The sequence below is a fragment of the Seriola aureovittata genome, chromosome 15 (assembly GCF_021018895.1).
Source record: "Seriola aureovittata isolate HTS-2021-v1 ecotype China chromosome 15, ASM2101889v1, whole genome shotgun sequence".
Lineage (NCBI taxonomy): Eukaryota > Metazoa > Chordata > Actinopteri > Carangiformes > Carangidae > Seriola > Seriola aureovittata.
In genome coordinates, this window is record NC_079378.1 from 24,697,467 (window position 1) to 24,712,517 (window position 15,051).

Consider the following 15,051-nt stretch of genomic DNA (forward strand, 5'->3'; position numbering starts at 1 on the left):
TAAAAGCTAGAGGCTGAGGGGCTGAAGCTAGAAAACGATGCAGAAACTAGAAGCTGAGATCTTTGCTCAAAGCTCAGAGTCCCGGCTCAAAGCCCGGCTCTGTAGCCATGGAAACTCTTAGCTCTAAGCTGCTCGCCATAAACTCATGGCTCTTAGTCATTTTTGCACTTTTCGCGTCTTTTATTTTTCTTTGCCACAAGCTCCAAGTAACATGATTTTTGTCTACGTGCCTCAGAGTAATTTTGTAACTTTTAAATCATCATCAAGTTTTCCCTTTTGAAGATTTTGACAACTTTAGAGTCATCTGGTCAATGCCAGTCTCCTTTAAAGTTATCCAACCAAATTGAAGAGCATTAGAGTTTATTTCGCATCAACCCGCAAGAGGCACCGGCAGATAACATCTGCACGACCGCCTGCAGAGAAGCTGAGCAGAAATCAAGAGTGCGGGGCGTCGTGTAGCGTAGTGGTCTGTGCAGGCGCCCCATGTGTAGAGGCTACAGTCCTCACTGCAGTTGGCCCCGGTTCGAATCCCGCATCGGACGGCCTTTCGCTGCATGTCATTCCCCCTCTCTGCCTCCCCGTTTCCTGTATCTCTCCACTATACTATCTATTAAAGGCATAAAAAGCCCCAAAAAATATATACTTTAGAAATCAAGAGTTCCCGAGACAGAAAGTCTCCTGGCAAACTCCACCAGAGCTGAACCGCTGAGACACCGGCAGAATCCGTCATTGTGATAACGGGACACGGCCTCCAGGAGAATCCACCTAGATCCCGCGTCTCCAGGGTTACCACGGCAACCACAACCACCTGGGTTCCAGCCGAGGATCTTCAGCTACAGCGCAACTCACAGTAGGCTGGTCTTAACACTCTGCTCATGACTGGGTTGATGTCATTTATTTAAGGTAAACACAAGAAACTTGTGCTACAGACTCATTCCCAGACTCAGTGAATAGCTCCCTAAGCTTAACATGTCCTATGACCCCCCCCACTCTCCAACACCACACCATTCAACTCACCTAAAACAAACAACCTCACCTAAACAGCCAAAGACACACTACTCTCAATCACTAGAAAAAATATGAACACTACAAACCAATTCAAACAATACAAGCAGACAATACAGGCCACCTCACCTGGACTAACTGCATGGTTTCAAAGAGGCTCACACAGGCCACACCCCCCACTTAAAAACACTTCCTCTTCCTGGATTTCTTCCTTGCTTCTCCTAAGAGTCTATCTATCCTAAGTGCTCCCCCTGCTGGGCCCCCAGCTACCATTACTCCTTCTCATCCAGATCCACTGACTGGATCTTGCTGCCTCATCTGACATGTCCTTTACAATTTTCCTCACACTCTGTCCACTTGCTCCTAACTCCCTCACCAAAGAGACAACAGACCTTGCCACAAATCCTCTACATCCTACTTCCACTGGACAAATCCTAACTTTCCATCCTCGCTGCTCTGCTTCTGCCCCTAACTCTGTATACCTGAGCTTTTTCCTTTCATATGCTTCTTCAACTAAGGCCTCCCACGGAACAGTCAGCTCTATGAAATATACTTTCATTCGACTCCTAGACCACAAGACTATGTCAGGCTTTAGCTTTGTACTGGCTATTTCCTGGGGAACAACCAGCTTTCCTCCTAAATCTACCTGCATTTCCCAATCACAAGCACCTTCTAAGCTGCCTTGCCTCCTTGCTGTCTTACCAACTTTCTCTCCCTCTTGAACAAACTTGATTGCAACTCACTTTATTTTAGGCCCTCCTAAATTTGCCTGCCTCCATAACTCTTAAATTCCTGCAGCTAAGCTTTTTAAAACTTGCGACAGACTAACCTTACACCCTGACAAAATGGGCTTTAAATTTGCAGTACCTGAACACAATGAACATAGTGGGTCTCCATTTACCCAGAGTTTTAGGTTCTGGGGAGTTGGCAATAATGCTAATGCTACTTTCCTCCATACTCCACAGTTCTTTCCAGCTAAGCTTTTTCTTGTCTATGCCTTCCCAATTCAGCCACTGTCCCTGCTTAGCCTGGGCAACTGCCTTTGCACCCCTTAATATTTCCTCCTGTCTAAGAACCTGCTCCACGACTAGCTATCTCTTCTCCTTGGGACCTGCTCTACTCCACACCGGTTTGCTTGGGCCAAGCCCCAAGCCTCCCCGGCCTATTTGGACATTACCCACAATCTCTGTATGCCTGAGCGTTGCTTCCACCTCCTGCACTGTGATTCTTGGATTCCACTTTCTCCCCTTGATTGGGTTTGGAACCACCTTACTAACTACCACATCTTTACTCCCAGATAACAGGAGCTCTGTCCTAACCTTGGTACATTTAAACTCCTCCACTAGACTAGTTACTGGGAGCTGAAGTTTGCCTTTCCCATACAGTGCCACCGTGCTTAAACATCTGGGAACACCTAGCCACTTCCTAATGTAGGAGCTAACTAATCTTTCCATTTTTTCTGCAGCAGATAATGGAATCTCATATACAGACAGTGGCCACATCAGCCTGGGAAATAACCCAAACTGCAGACACCACAGCTTCAACTTTCCTGGAAGCCCTGATTTATCTATTCTATCCAGTCCCTCAGCAACATCCTTCCGAAACTGCACTACCTGTTCTCCGTCATTCAAGTCTGCCTTGTACCACCTACCTAGACTCTTTACTGAATTTCCCTTTCGTCTATTACAAACTTCCGATCACTTAACTTCCCTCTACTTATTGAGATACTTCTAGACTTACTAGGCTTGATTTTCATACTAGCCCACTTTAAGTTTTTATTAAGTCTCTCAAGTATTCTTTTCATACATGGCACCTTTCTAGTTATCAACGTCACGTCATCCATGTAGGCCCTAATTGGTGTAAGGCGCATCCCATCCTGCCGCCTCTCTCCACCTACAACCCACTTAGAAGCTCTAATGATTACCTCCATCGCCATTGTGAATGCCAATGGAGAAATCTAACATATTTTCCCATCCAGACATACCAGTAAATCAATTTAATCTTTTACTACTATCTTAGATAGATAGATAGATAGATAGATAGATAGATAGATAGATAGATAGATAGATAGATAGATAGATAATGTTGATCACCACATTAAATAATCAATCATGATGCAGCATATAATTTGTAATCGACTTCATTATTCAGAAAGATCCATAGCACAGTCATAAACACTGACGGGGCTTCTGCGCGCTTTTTACAAGGTCAGATAGAACCGGAAGGTGGCAGCAAACACCTGGACGTAACGTTAATGACCGGCGCTCCTGGTGATATGAGCCATACCTCAGATGAAGCTGCCGCAGAAATCGGCTTTAATAATGTAATTGATCGCGTTTGGAATGCGCTCGATGCAGCACGAGAGGGATGATGACTACATGCTGAGAGCCACAAGAAACACATTTCGTGGCGAAGAAGAGCGGGTCACTACTACACGACAGGTAACTACTACCAGGCCTTCTTAAATGAGTATTAGCATTCATGTTAAAAACTGTTAGCCACTGCTAACTCGCGAGTGGCTTTTGAATTCATCATGTTTGGTCTTTTACAATTCATGTTGGAGCCTGAACAGTTAACCAGGTACGGCTGGTTGCTGGCTATAACGTGTAAAGTTAGCGTAAAGAAAGTAGGAGAAAACCCCTATTAGGCCTCCTGGATGAATGTTAATCACATATTATCATGACAATATTAAAACACGAAGGTTTTTTACAATATGCCTTTTCTGCAAGTCAAACAATTTTGGGATAATTTCGAAATTAATTAATGCCATCAATTTAACAAAGGCAAATGTTCATACTTTTAAGTTAATCGATTTGTTTGTGTTCTGTTGTTCAACATGTTACCTAAACATTTTTAGTAAAGGTTAAACTGTGATCTTTGTGTGTTGCTACAGAAAGAATGTGTGTGCACACAGATAGGTGACAAATTAAAGGAAAAACTTGTCCAGGTCTGAATGTTTGACCCCTACAGTGAGGGGATCCGGGGGCTCTGTTATCCTGTGGGGGGCTTTTTGCTGGCATGGTTTGGGTCCACTTGTCCCCTTAGAGGGAAGGGTCACTGCAAATCAATACAAAGTTGTTGTGAGTGATCACAGGATGACAACGACGACATCCAAAGGGCACGAGGGGTCGCTGAATGGTTTGATGAGTATGAAGATGATGTGAATCATATGCTTTGGCCTTCAGAGTCACCTGATCTCAACCCAGCTGAATACCTAACACCACCAATATCTTTATGAAGATATATCCCTCCAGAAGAGTTCAGAGACTGTAGAATCAATAACAAGGAACTCTGAAGCTGTTCTGGCAGGACAGCAACACCTTACTAAGACACTTTATGTTGGTTTGTCACCCGTCTGTATGTACAGCATGTCTGTGTGAGGCTTAATAATGCCTTGGATTTATATAGCGCTTTTCAAGACACCCAAAGCGCTTTACAAAGACCATCATTCATCATTCAAGCTACATTTTGTAGCCACAGCTGCCCTGGGGCAAACTGACGGAAGCGTGGCTGCCAATTCACGCACAACGGCCCCTCCGACCACCACCAAACATTCATACACCATACCTCTTATTCCCTGTCGGGGTCACAGGGGGACTGGCAGGGCAACACACAGACAACCATTAACACACACACACTCACACCTAGGGTCACTTTAGAATTGCCAATTAACCTATCTCCACGTCTCTGCATGTCTTTGGATGGTGGGGGAAGCCGGAGTACCCGGAGAGAACCCACGCAGGGAACATGCAGATAACATGCAAAGTCCACACAGAAAGATCCCAGATGATCCCACCAGGGGAATCGAACCCGGAACCTTCTTGCTGTGAGGCAACACTAACCACTGCGCCACCGCGCCGCCCACTTTACATTAGTCAACAATAGTAAAATATTATAATGTTATGTCTGTGGCTGAGGACATAACATGAGAACCCCATAATCGTGGTCATTCTTAATAATTCTCTCATAATGGTGGAGCGTAGGTGGGGAGATAAGGTAGAGAAAGTGAAACCTATTATAAGAAAATGGTCATCTGTAAGTTTTCTCCTTCCTGGCTAAACTGTACTCAGTGAAGTAACAGTGAAATTAAAATTCCTAATGTGCTGCAGGTGCTACTGGCACAGCTGTATAACAATATGTAATATTCTGCTTTAGTACAGAAACACAAGCACCTGAAAATAGGACAAGTGGAATTTGGAGAGTAAAGCTCTTCCTGTCTCCAAACGCTGATCAAGTTGTCCTTCCACCTCATCCAGAATGCTGCAAACTAACCAGAACAGGCTTAGGTAACGTACACACTGTGTTGGTTTTGAATGGGAGCGTGCACCTGAGTTGTTGGTATTTATTTACAAAGAAAATGCACATCCATCGACATTACTGTATATTTGCAAGTGTCGGATATGAAGTTTAATTATATCTGTGTGGCCATTGTGCGATGTGGAAAACATTAAAACACAACCATCGCGCTCCACTTTAGGCAGCAAGACTTAACCGCATCAAAATTCATATCATTTAATTTGGGCTTCATTTGACATTGGCCCATATACGTTAAATATTATTAATTGCAGTCTGTCATCTTTAAATGCCATTTATTTGGTGTGTCAAATACATAATAGGGCAGAGTAATCCCTTGACCACAAATACTGCAAAGTCACATGATTTTATTCTTATCCCATTTATCTTACACATGTACTGAGCAGGAGCAGCCCTCATTCATTTTGTCAAGCAAACACCCTAAACATTCACAAAGCAATGTTTATCACGATGTAGCCCGTGTGCATATAGCTCAAATATCGACAGATGCCCGCCCACCCAGAGTCCACTTCTGCTTGAGGTTTCTTCCCCGTTAAAAGGGAGTTTTTCCTTGCTGCTGTCACCAAGTGCTGCTGGTGGGTGAATGTTAGGTCTGTAACTCAAAGAGTACGTCTAGACCTGCTCTATGTGACAAGTGCCCCGAGATACTTCTGTTGTGATTTGGAGCTATATAAATAAATTGAATTGAAATTGTGCTCCAAACATAACAAATACAGCAAAGTATGTTGTTCACGGCCTATAAAGACACAATAAGGCGTTGAATCTAAGTCGGTGGCAAGTAAAACACAATAAATTATTGAGTCAGTATATTGACAATTTTTTCTTTAATTATTTTGCAGGGATCCAAAGTCAGGTTTTTACCAGGGTCAGTCTCACATAGAAGTTACGTACCACTTTCTTGGACTCTCCCAGAGTTTAATAATTACATCTGCCAAAACTTTCCCACAGTTAGCTTAAATGTAATTGGATTTCATCTTGCAAGAGCTGATAAGTCCAGGGTTCTGACTAAAATTCAGGCAAATACACTGAAGGAACTGAAGACAGCAGCTGGCAGAAGCAGGGTTTATATTATTCCCCAGACCAATATTATACTGCCATTAGAGGTGAGTTTCTGTTGTTGTTTTGGGCCAACACTCCTTTTGAATATGCGTACATTGATATTAATTACTAATCAGGCAGTTTGTTTTGTCCATCAAGACCTCAGAACCTGAAAAGACTCATACTCATACCCAGAAACATCTCCACCTGCTGGACCTGAGACAGTTTCACAGTTTCTACCTGCTTCTCCATCAGCCACACCCACTGCTTCATTGACACCCATCAGACCTGCAGCCTCACACACTGCCATCACACCTGCAGCCTCACACACTGCCATCAGACCTGTAGCCTCACACACTGCCATCACAACTGCAGCCTCACACACTGCCATCACACCTGCAGCCTCACACACTGCCATCAGACCTGCAGCCTCACACACTACCATCACACCTGCAGCCTCACACACTGCCATCAGACCTGCAGCCTCACACACTGCCATGAGACCTGCAGCCTCACACACTACCATCACACCTGCAGCCTCACACACTGCCATCACACCTGCAGCCTCACACACTGCCATCACACCTGCAGCCTCACACACTGCCATCAGACCTGCAGCCTCACACACTGCCATCACACCTGCAGCCTCACACACTGCCATGAGACCTGCAGCCTCACCCACTGCCATCAGACCTGCAGCCTCACACACTGCCATCACGCCTGCATCCTCACACACTGCCATGAGACCTGCAGCCTCACACACTGCCATCACGCCTGCAGCCTCACCCACTGCCATGAGACCTGCAGCCTCACACACTACCATCACACCTGCAGCCTCACACACTGCCATCAGACCTGCAGCCTCACACACTGCCATCAGACCTGCAGCCTCACACACTGCCATCACGCCTGCAGCCTCACACACTGCCATGAGACCTGCAGCCTCACACACTGCCATCACACCTGCAGCCTCACACACTGCCATGAGACCTGCAGCCTCACACACTGCCATGAGACCTGCAGCCTCACACACTGCCATCACACCTGCAGCCTCACACACTGCCATCACACCTGCAGCCTCACACACTGCCATCACACCTGCAGCCTCACACACTGCCATCAGACCTGCAGCCTCACACACTGCCATCACACCTGCAGCCTCACACACTACCATCAGACCTGCAGCCTCACACACTGCCCCCCCGGCCATTTATGTAAGTATCCCAATCTCCCACACCATCAGCCACCAGACCTCCGGACTCACCTGCTGTCTCCCAGGTCACACCCCCTGCTCATACGGCACCTATGAACATGCTGTTGGTCACATCTAACAGTCATTTTCATGCAAGTTACCTGTCCCCTCCCCTTAATGCCATGTCCCTCTCTTCAACTATGGACACTGACGGAAGCTCGCCAAGGACAGACTTGAACCCGTCACTCGTAAGTTATGAAAAACAATAATACATTCTGTATGTACTTTTGATAATTCAGATTGAAGTAAATGTAATATTAATGTTTAATAATCGTAGTTAAAAAGTCATCCTTTCTGTTTTCAAAGATAACCTCAGTAAAAGAGTAGTGGGATGTTAATGGTAAGTCTTGTTAATCAACAGGAGACAAGTTTGGATCGCGCACAGTGGCTGAATGCTGGGACCCCCGAGGTAAATCTTTACATGACGATAGTTCGGTATTTTTGTAATATGTAGTATCTATATTTGAAAATATAGAATATATTGAGATATTATCATTTCATGCAACATTTTTACTTTCAAGGTCTTCTACAGAAGAGAACGTGTGGAACCACTAAACAGGTATTTTCTATGTTTAAAAACAGGAGACGATTAACAGATTAACAGTCTCAATACTCATCTATTAAATAGATTTTAGAGAGAATAATTCGGTTTAAAAACAGTTTGAAATTAGTTTTTGAAAGGCCCGAGTATGTAATACTGGCAGTTAAAAAGAAAGAAATCTGTTTTGTTTTTTTTTAGGAGTCCTGTCAGTGACTTCGTCATTGATGAATCTGAGGATGACGATGGGGAAGAGGACGACATTCTTGCGGTTACTGTTGAAACTGACAGTGCTCCGTCGGTAGGTGTTATTTATTTATTTAATTTTTCACTACAGAAAACTGGGAGAATATTTTGTTCAAGAGTTGTTAATGACTATGCATTGGATATTGCCACTTTTTAAACAAATTTCCAAGATCACCTGATCACCCGCAAAGTGACCGACCCTTTTCGCCAGTCATTTCTGATATATGTCATATGTTTTATATATTTTAGGAAGAAATGGATCTTGCCGTCATTTTGAGCGCTTTTCAAGAGCATCACCTTTCTGAGGGCCTGGTATCCACCGTTTGTATCAGGAGGAAAAAGCTTCTGGAGAGCGCCATTAACGCAATCTCCAGAGCCACGTTCTGTTGGACCCATTCACCACTCATTGAGTTTGTAGGAGAAGATGCAGGTGATATGGGGGGACCACAGCGAGAGTTTTTCAGGTCTGAATACCTCAAGTAATTAATTAAATGTTTTATAACAAATATGTGCATGTTTCCAGGTGAACTGCATAGTAATACAAATTGTTGTATTTCTCTTTTCTGTATATTCTAGACTCTTGATGATAGAGGTACAGACCTCTCTTGGCATTTTCAAGGGAAAGGCCGGCCACGTCTTTCTTAGTTATGACCAAGCGGCATTAGACCAGCGTAAATATTTCAAAGGTGGCAACCTCATCGCTTGGTCGATTGCACACGGAGGTCCGTGTATCAAAGCCTTGGATCCCAGCCTCTTCCAGCTGATGTGTGGCCAGGAGCCGACACTGGAGCACTTTGACTGGCATGTGCTGCCTGACCCAGATTTGCAAAGCAAAGTCAAAAAGGTGCTTAATAATTACCATGTTAATATTTATTTGGATTTTAAACAAAAACATTTGTTAAACTTGACAAAAGCATTAAATGGCAATTCATTTGACTAAATCTGAGCAGGAGAAATAATTGCTCAATCTGGCACCCCAGCTACATTGTCCTCACTCAGATTTCTCTCTTAAGATCCTACAGTGCAAGACTGCTGGAGACCTGACTGCACTCCAGCAGGACCTGGGGGACTGGATTGCAGAGTGCGGAGTCCCAGGCATATTTAGTGCCACAGTTGAAGACATACCAAAGATCTATGCGTATGTGGTGAAGCACTACATCTTTCTCAGGTAAACACATATACAAATGAAATAAGCTTTACAGTTGTAGCTACTAAAAACACTGTCAATATGCTACAACATTATTAGCTTGAAAATTGTGACATAAATATATAATAATACATTTCTCTTCTGTTTCTGTCACGCTAAAACTGGCGAGCCGTTGTAAACTTATCATTTAGAAACAGTGATTTGATACAGTAATAGTAATTTGTAACACTATCATTGTAGTTTTTCTTCCAGTTAATCAGTCTTTCCCAAAATAAATACATAATTACATTTAAACAGATACAAGTGATTCCAAACTTCTTCACAGAAATATTCATGTTTAATCTCTGTTGGTTTATAGAACGGCCAAGATGATATACCAGTTCACAGAGGGAATGAATGCTTTTGGAAAGCTTTGGGACTTGGTCGTGGAGAACTGGATCGCCTTTCTGCCTCTGTTCACCAACATGCATGAACCTCTGTCAAAGGCAGCCTTTAAGGCCATTCAGTTACAATTACAGCAGTAGAGGAGCCAACCGTCGCGAAGCAGAGGAGGACACTATCTACAGCTGGGAGATGGTTCTAAACATGATTGAAGGTACTTTTTTATTCCTTTATGAAAGTTTTTGAGCGCCAATTATGAAATTGTAATAATTCAATTACACACCACACAAACAGAAAGGTCCACTTTAAATGTACTGCGACAGAAGGCAAATACTCAGATTGTTATTGTGGTGTGTTTTAGCAATTTAGGAAAAAGCAAATTGTCTTACGCCACTGTAGCCAAAGCCATCAGAACTAGGGGCACATGCAAATTTTGATGTCATCAAACGTACCTTTTGTCTCAAAAGTGTACTCTAAAGCAGTCGTGTTTACATAACCTACATTTTTGATTAAATGGCCGGCGTGAAATGATTTAGAAATGAATGTTAAAAATGTTATGATTTCCTTTTCCCTGGCAGACAAAGTGACTGAACTAAGATTCGAAGACCTTCTGATTTTCATCACCGGAGCAGATGAAGTTCCTGCCCTGGGCTTTCCCAGGAAGCCCTGCATCGACTTCTACGAACAGGAAGCGGGCCAGCATTGTTTGCCCTACGCGTCAACCTGCATGATGTGCTTGTACCTGCCAAGAGGCATCACACAGGAGGACGAACTGCATCAGATGCTTTTCCAGGCCACAAGGGAGTCTTTGGGATTTGGAAAGGTGTAGGCCTATCTGAACCGAATAAACTGTGTTTACTATATATTTTTTTTTTTCCCCCTGGTAATGTCTGAAGTTTTGTGTTTGTTTATACTTGTATTGGTGTTTGCACATTAAGTATATTATGTCCTTTGAAGAATGTTTGGAATCTCTCTAGCACACACCAGATACCTCTCCTTTAAGTCTGTTGTTCCATCCATTGCATTTTGAAGATCCCGCAGTTGTTCAGTGCTGAGGTTATCGAGCGGTTGTGACACAATCCTTGCTCGTTCCAGGTCTTCAGTGTTTGCTCGTAACTGGGTGAGCTGTATTCCATGTCTTGCCAAGCCAGCTTCCAGATTTTCTTGGCTGTAAGGGTCATCTCCAAAGATGTTGTTGAGAGCTGTGGACTCCCGCTCACTGTTGGTCAACACGCCCTCTGTCCAGATTTGTGTCGGTGTAAGGTTGTTAGCCGATCTGATTCTATGGTTGTTCCAAGCTTGTCTAAATAAATCTAGTCGTTTTTGGATTTCTGACTTGTACACTACTCATGTTCTGGGTTCAGTATTTATTCATCTTCAAACGAATAGAAAAGCGTGTAGAAGTATTGCACAACTTGCTGGAAAACATCTCTCCAAAGTCGTTCAATACGTTGATTGTGTACAGACTGGCCTGTAATGTGCCTTGGGTGTCCTCGTCCCTGCAGAAGGTTCATTAAAAGAGCAACCAGAGTGTTCTCCCCTCCGTGGTCCGATCTCACTCTGGAGGGTGACCTGTACAGACAGGGGGCTCGAACAAAATAAGTCAACACTGTCAAAGCGGTGTTGTCTGTGCTGCAGTTGATGTAAGTTATTAGTCTGGATTTCCCATCAATACCAGCGTGCGTCACAAACCCCCACCTGTAAAACATTTCAAATAGAATAATGGATGTCTTCAATACATGTAAACCCTTCTACATTATTCTATTACATTTGCAACAATACATTCATAATTGTGACAAAGTGGGTAAGAATTACACCACTTGTCCCTACTTTTATCCATCATAACATCATAGTTTACAGATTTACTCATGCTTGTTCACCATTTAACCTTATGTTCAGTAACTTCTCATTTGCAGACACATTCTATCCCGGGTTTGTTTGTAGTTTGTATTATGTTTAGTTACAGTTCATTTACCAACATTTTTTGGTTAAATTAAAACATCTACAAGTATTAAGTTTAGTTATTTATTGATTAAGTTCTATTTTCATTATTCAAACATTCTGTTACTCACCATACTTACCATGTGTTACAGACAAAGGGAGGAAGCAGCCAATGATGTCCCATATTTATACCCTTAGTGACATCATTGGTGATGTCACCAGGTCAGTTCATGTGGGGAGGGGTGATTGTAATTTAGGTTGTGTTTATTTACTGTGATTTTGAATTATTTATGTATATGGCATGTTTATTAGTAGATAAACTATAGGAAAGGGTTTTCCCCTTATCAGGTGGTTATAGTAGAATAACTGTAGTTAATTCCTGTGTCAATAAAGTAAAATGTATACCTGCAGCGATGGTATGGTCCAGATTAGGTCTGGATGGAAGGGCCTATATAAAGCAGTTGCTTTTGTCGTCGAGGGGGGAATGACACATCAGTGTAGCTGTGTACGCATGATGTTGAGTTGAGTTACTATGAGTTAACTTTAATCAGTTAGGCCTAGATTAATTATTTTGAGTTTTTTGTTAAGTGTGAACATGGACTGCACTGTAAATAAATCACTTTGGTATCCCTGGACAAAATTTTCCGTGTCTGCCTCCTACTAAACGGCCACTCAGGTCGGCCTACATCACAATAATTAAGAAAAGAAATTTGGATTAAGAAAACGATTGCGATCAAAAAAGTGGAAGAGAAAGATGATGAAAGGCAGAACAAGGCTGGATTTGGAAGAGGTCATATGATGTAAAACCTGGGCTTTAACACATGCACAGTCAAACTGAGTCTGCACCAGCCATCCGATATGGCTGACCCCTGATTACCTAATGAGACGCATATGGCCATCTATGTGCCGCAAACTATTTGGAAATGGCACATAGTATGTTCTCCTAGCCACAGTCTGGCTCCATCTCTGGGCTGCAGCAGCTGCATCAATGTGGTTAAGGGTCTCTCGAACTCTTCTCCTCTGTACTACAATCCCATCGGCATGCAGGTACGCCCTCATCATCTGAAAGGTGTTCATAACAAAAGGTTCAAGACTATTAAGATAAAGTACATTTTTTATAAATATACATAAAACCTACAAGGGAATATGTCGTAGTACACTTACTTCTGTGCCTGATCTCGGAAACTGGTCGTGGAGTCTCCTGACGGCTCCTCTAGGTCAGCGTCACTAATGGGAGTGAATCTGTTTCTTGCTGAAATCTGAAAAGACCTCATTTTTTTATGCAGGTATGAGGAAGAACAGCCTAACATCCTTGCCATGGCTCTCACTGTGAAGCCTTGACTCAAGAGCAGCTCAATTTGCCCCCTTGTAATGTCAAGGGCGGGTCTCCCTCGTCTTCCTAAAATATGTAAATAAAACAATTAAGGAAACAATTGATGAATGAATATTAAGAATAATAGGCTAATTTCAGTGAACATGTAATAAGTCTTGGTTTGCCAAACCTTACTCTACCACACATATTTTAATTATTTTATTATTTGTTGTCTTCCCAAACACAAGTAGGCCTAAAACCAATCAGATTTATAGGACCATGGAGTGGACTACTAGCTGAAATCACAGCAGTTCACAGCACAGTCATTTACCCTGTGGTGTTGTAACTGGACAGCTGGGGTGAAGACCTAAATACATGTTCATGTTACAAATCCCTTTGCTGTCATTTTCAAGATCATATCAAGTCACATCTTCTGACCCTCAAGCAGCAATTTTCCTCAAGCCAATTATGTCAAGGACTAAGATTTCAAATGAGAAATGAAATTAATAAATGATGAATTTGTTTTTCACTGCGTGAGGAAACGGACGTGTGGCGTGACAGTGTGTGAAAAGTGTCAATGCGTGAGACTTGGCAGCCCTGTGCGTAACTTACCTGAATGTAAACGTGCTGCATGGAAACTAGCACGTACTGCATGTTATGCCCCAGTCTAGGGGGGCCCTAGGACACAACATGAATTAGCCCCATCTTCCCCAAGTCCCAAGTAGCCACCACAAAGATTAGTTGAATATAAAGAAAATGATTTATTACCATAAAAGTTTCTTTTGAACATATAGGAAATAAATATTTAGGTTAGGCTTCAGGGTGGACTAAGGCCAGCATAATAAACATAATCCCTCTGTCTTGAAAATAAACAACTAAGCTCACCAAGGGAAAACAAATAACAATCAACTCACCTCCCTAACTAAATAAACAGGAAAAAAAACCAGAGAAAGAAAACTGGCAGCCCACCCTTACTATTCAATGAAACAAAGAAACTACACAAAACTGAATTGCTGCAACTGTGTAGCCAGTTGGGAGAAGAGGAAAACGGGCGTGAGCCGGCGGCCATCTTGACTCGTTATATACCAGGTGACCGGGGATGCAGCCAATCACCAACCAGGGTGCAGAGCCTTTCCCCCAATGACGGCGCGGCTGGGGCACACACCTATTTGCATACAAATGAAAAAAAAAAAAACAGGAACACAGGGCACACACACACATACATATACAACAAACCACCTACAATAATGACCGCGGTCATAACATGCATTAGAAGCTGGGAGCGCAGTGATGAGACGTCGAAGATCTGTGAGACTCTGAACTGTATCCCGCATTGCCTCGGCGCTAATACTGTCTTCAACTCTTCTCATGTTAGCAATGGAGATGTCGATAGCGCGCACTTCTCCTCGACCTGCACATCCTTGATGATACGCCCGTTCAATTGCTGTACATCGTCTTCTAATACGTCTCAGGACGGCGTCCGCCATGTTTGAGTTTGAAATTCTGTGAGATATCTCCTTAACCAATGAGCAAAGCAGCTGCAGCTGCCCAAACTTCAACCAATTATTTTTAAATAGGCAGCTTCTTTGTACGCCCCCATTCCCGCCTCCTAATTAACATTTAGTTGTCTACTAGTACTACTAGTAGTATTAGAACTGCTAGTGAAATGCTACTAGTACTACTAGTAGCATTTCACTAGTAGTACTAGTAGTACTAGTGACAACATTTTAAAAACTTTCAGGAAGCGGAAGTGAAGTGTAAAAACTTAAAAATAAAAGCCAAGAGGAAAGAATGGCTTTAATTCTATTAAAAAGTAACACCCAACATTATGCAAGCACGGGATCTAATAAGATAAATAAATAGGTCTACATGACACA

General features: G+C 42.9%; 1 protein-coding gene across 1 annotated transcript; it reads left to right on the forward strand.

Moving 5' to 3' along the window:
* Positions 1 to 8,383: 8,383 nt before the first annotated feature.
* On the forward strand, positions 8,384 to 12,486 carry LOC130182673 (uncharacterized). The gene is made up of 4 exons (XM_056397759.1): positions 8,384 to 8,448; positions 8,643 to 8,857; positions 8,970 to 9,237; positions 9,407 to 12,486. The coding sequence occupies exons 2-4, from the start codon at positions 8,649 to 8,651 to the stop codon at positions 9,563 to 9,565; spliced, it is 636 nt and encodes a 211-aa protein (XP_056253734.1). The 5' UTR covers positions 8,384 to 8,448; positions 8,643 to 8,648; the 3' UTR covers positions 9,566 to 12,486.
* The last annotated feature ends 2,565 nt before the right edge of the window (positions 12,487 to 15,051 follow it).

What these genes read in the sequence shown, in the direction of transcription:
- LOC130182673 (XM_056397759.1), top strand. Translation starts at nt 8,649, where the DNA reads ATGGATCTTGCCGTCATTTTGAGCGCTTTTCAAGAGCATCACCTTTCT. An exon ending in CCACAGCGAGAGTTTTTCAG is followed by an intron (nt 8,858 to 8,969) that starts GTCTGAATACCT and finishes TGTATATTCTAG; the next exon opens with ACTCTTGATGATAGAGGTAC. An exon ending in TGCAAAGCAAAGTCAAAAAG is followed by an intron (nt 9,238 to 9,406) that starts GTGCTTAATAAT and finishes TTCTCTCTTAAG; the next exon opens with ATCCTACAGTGCAAGACTGC.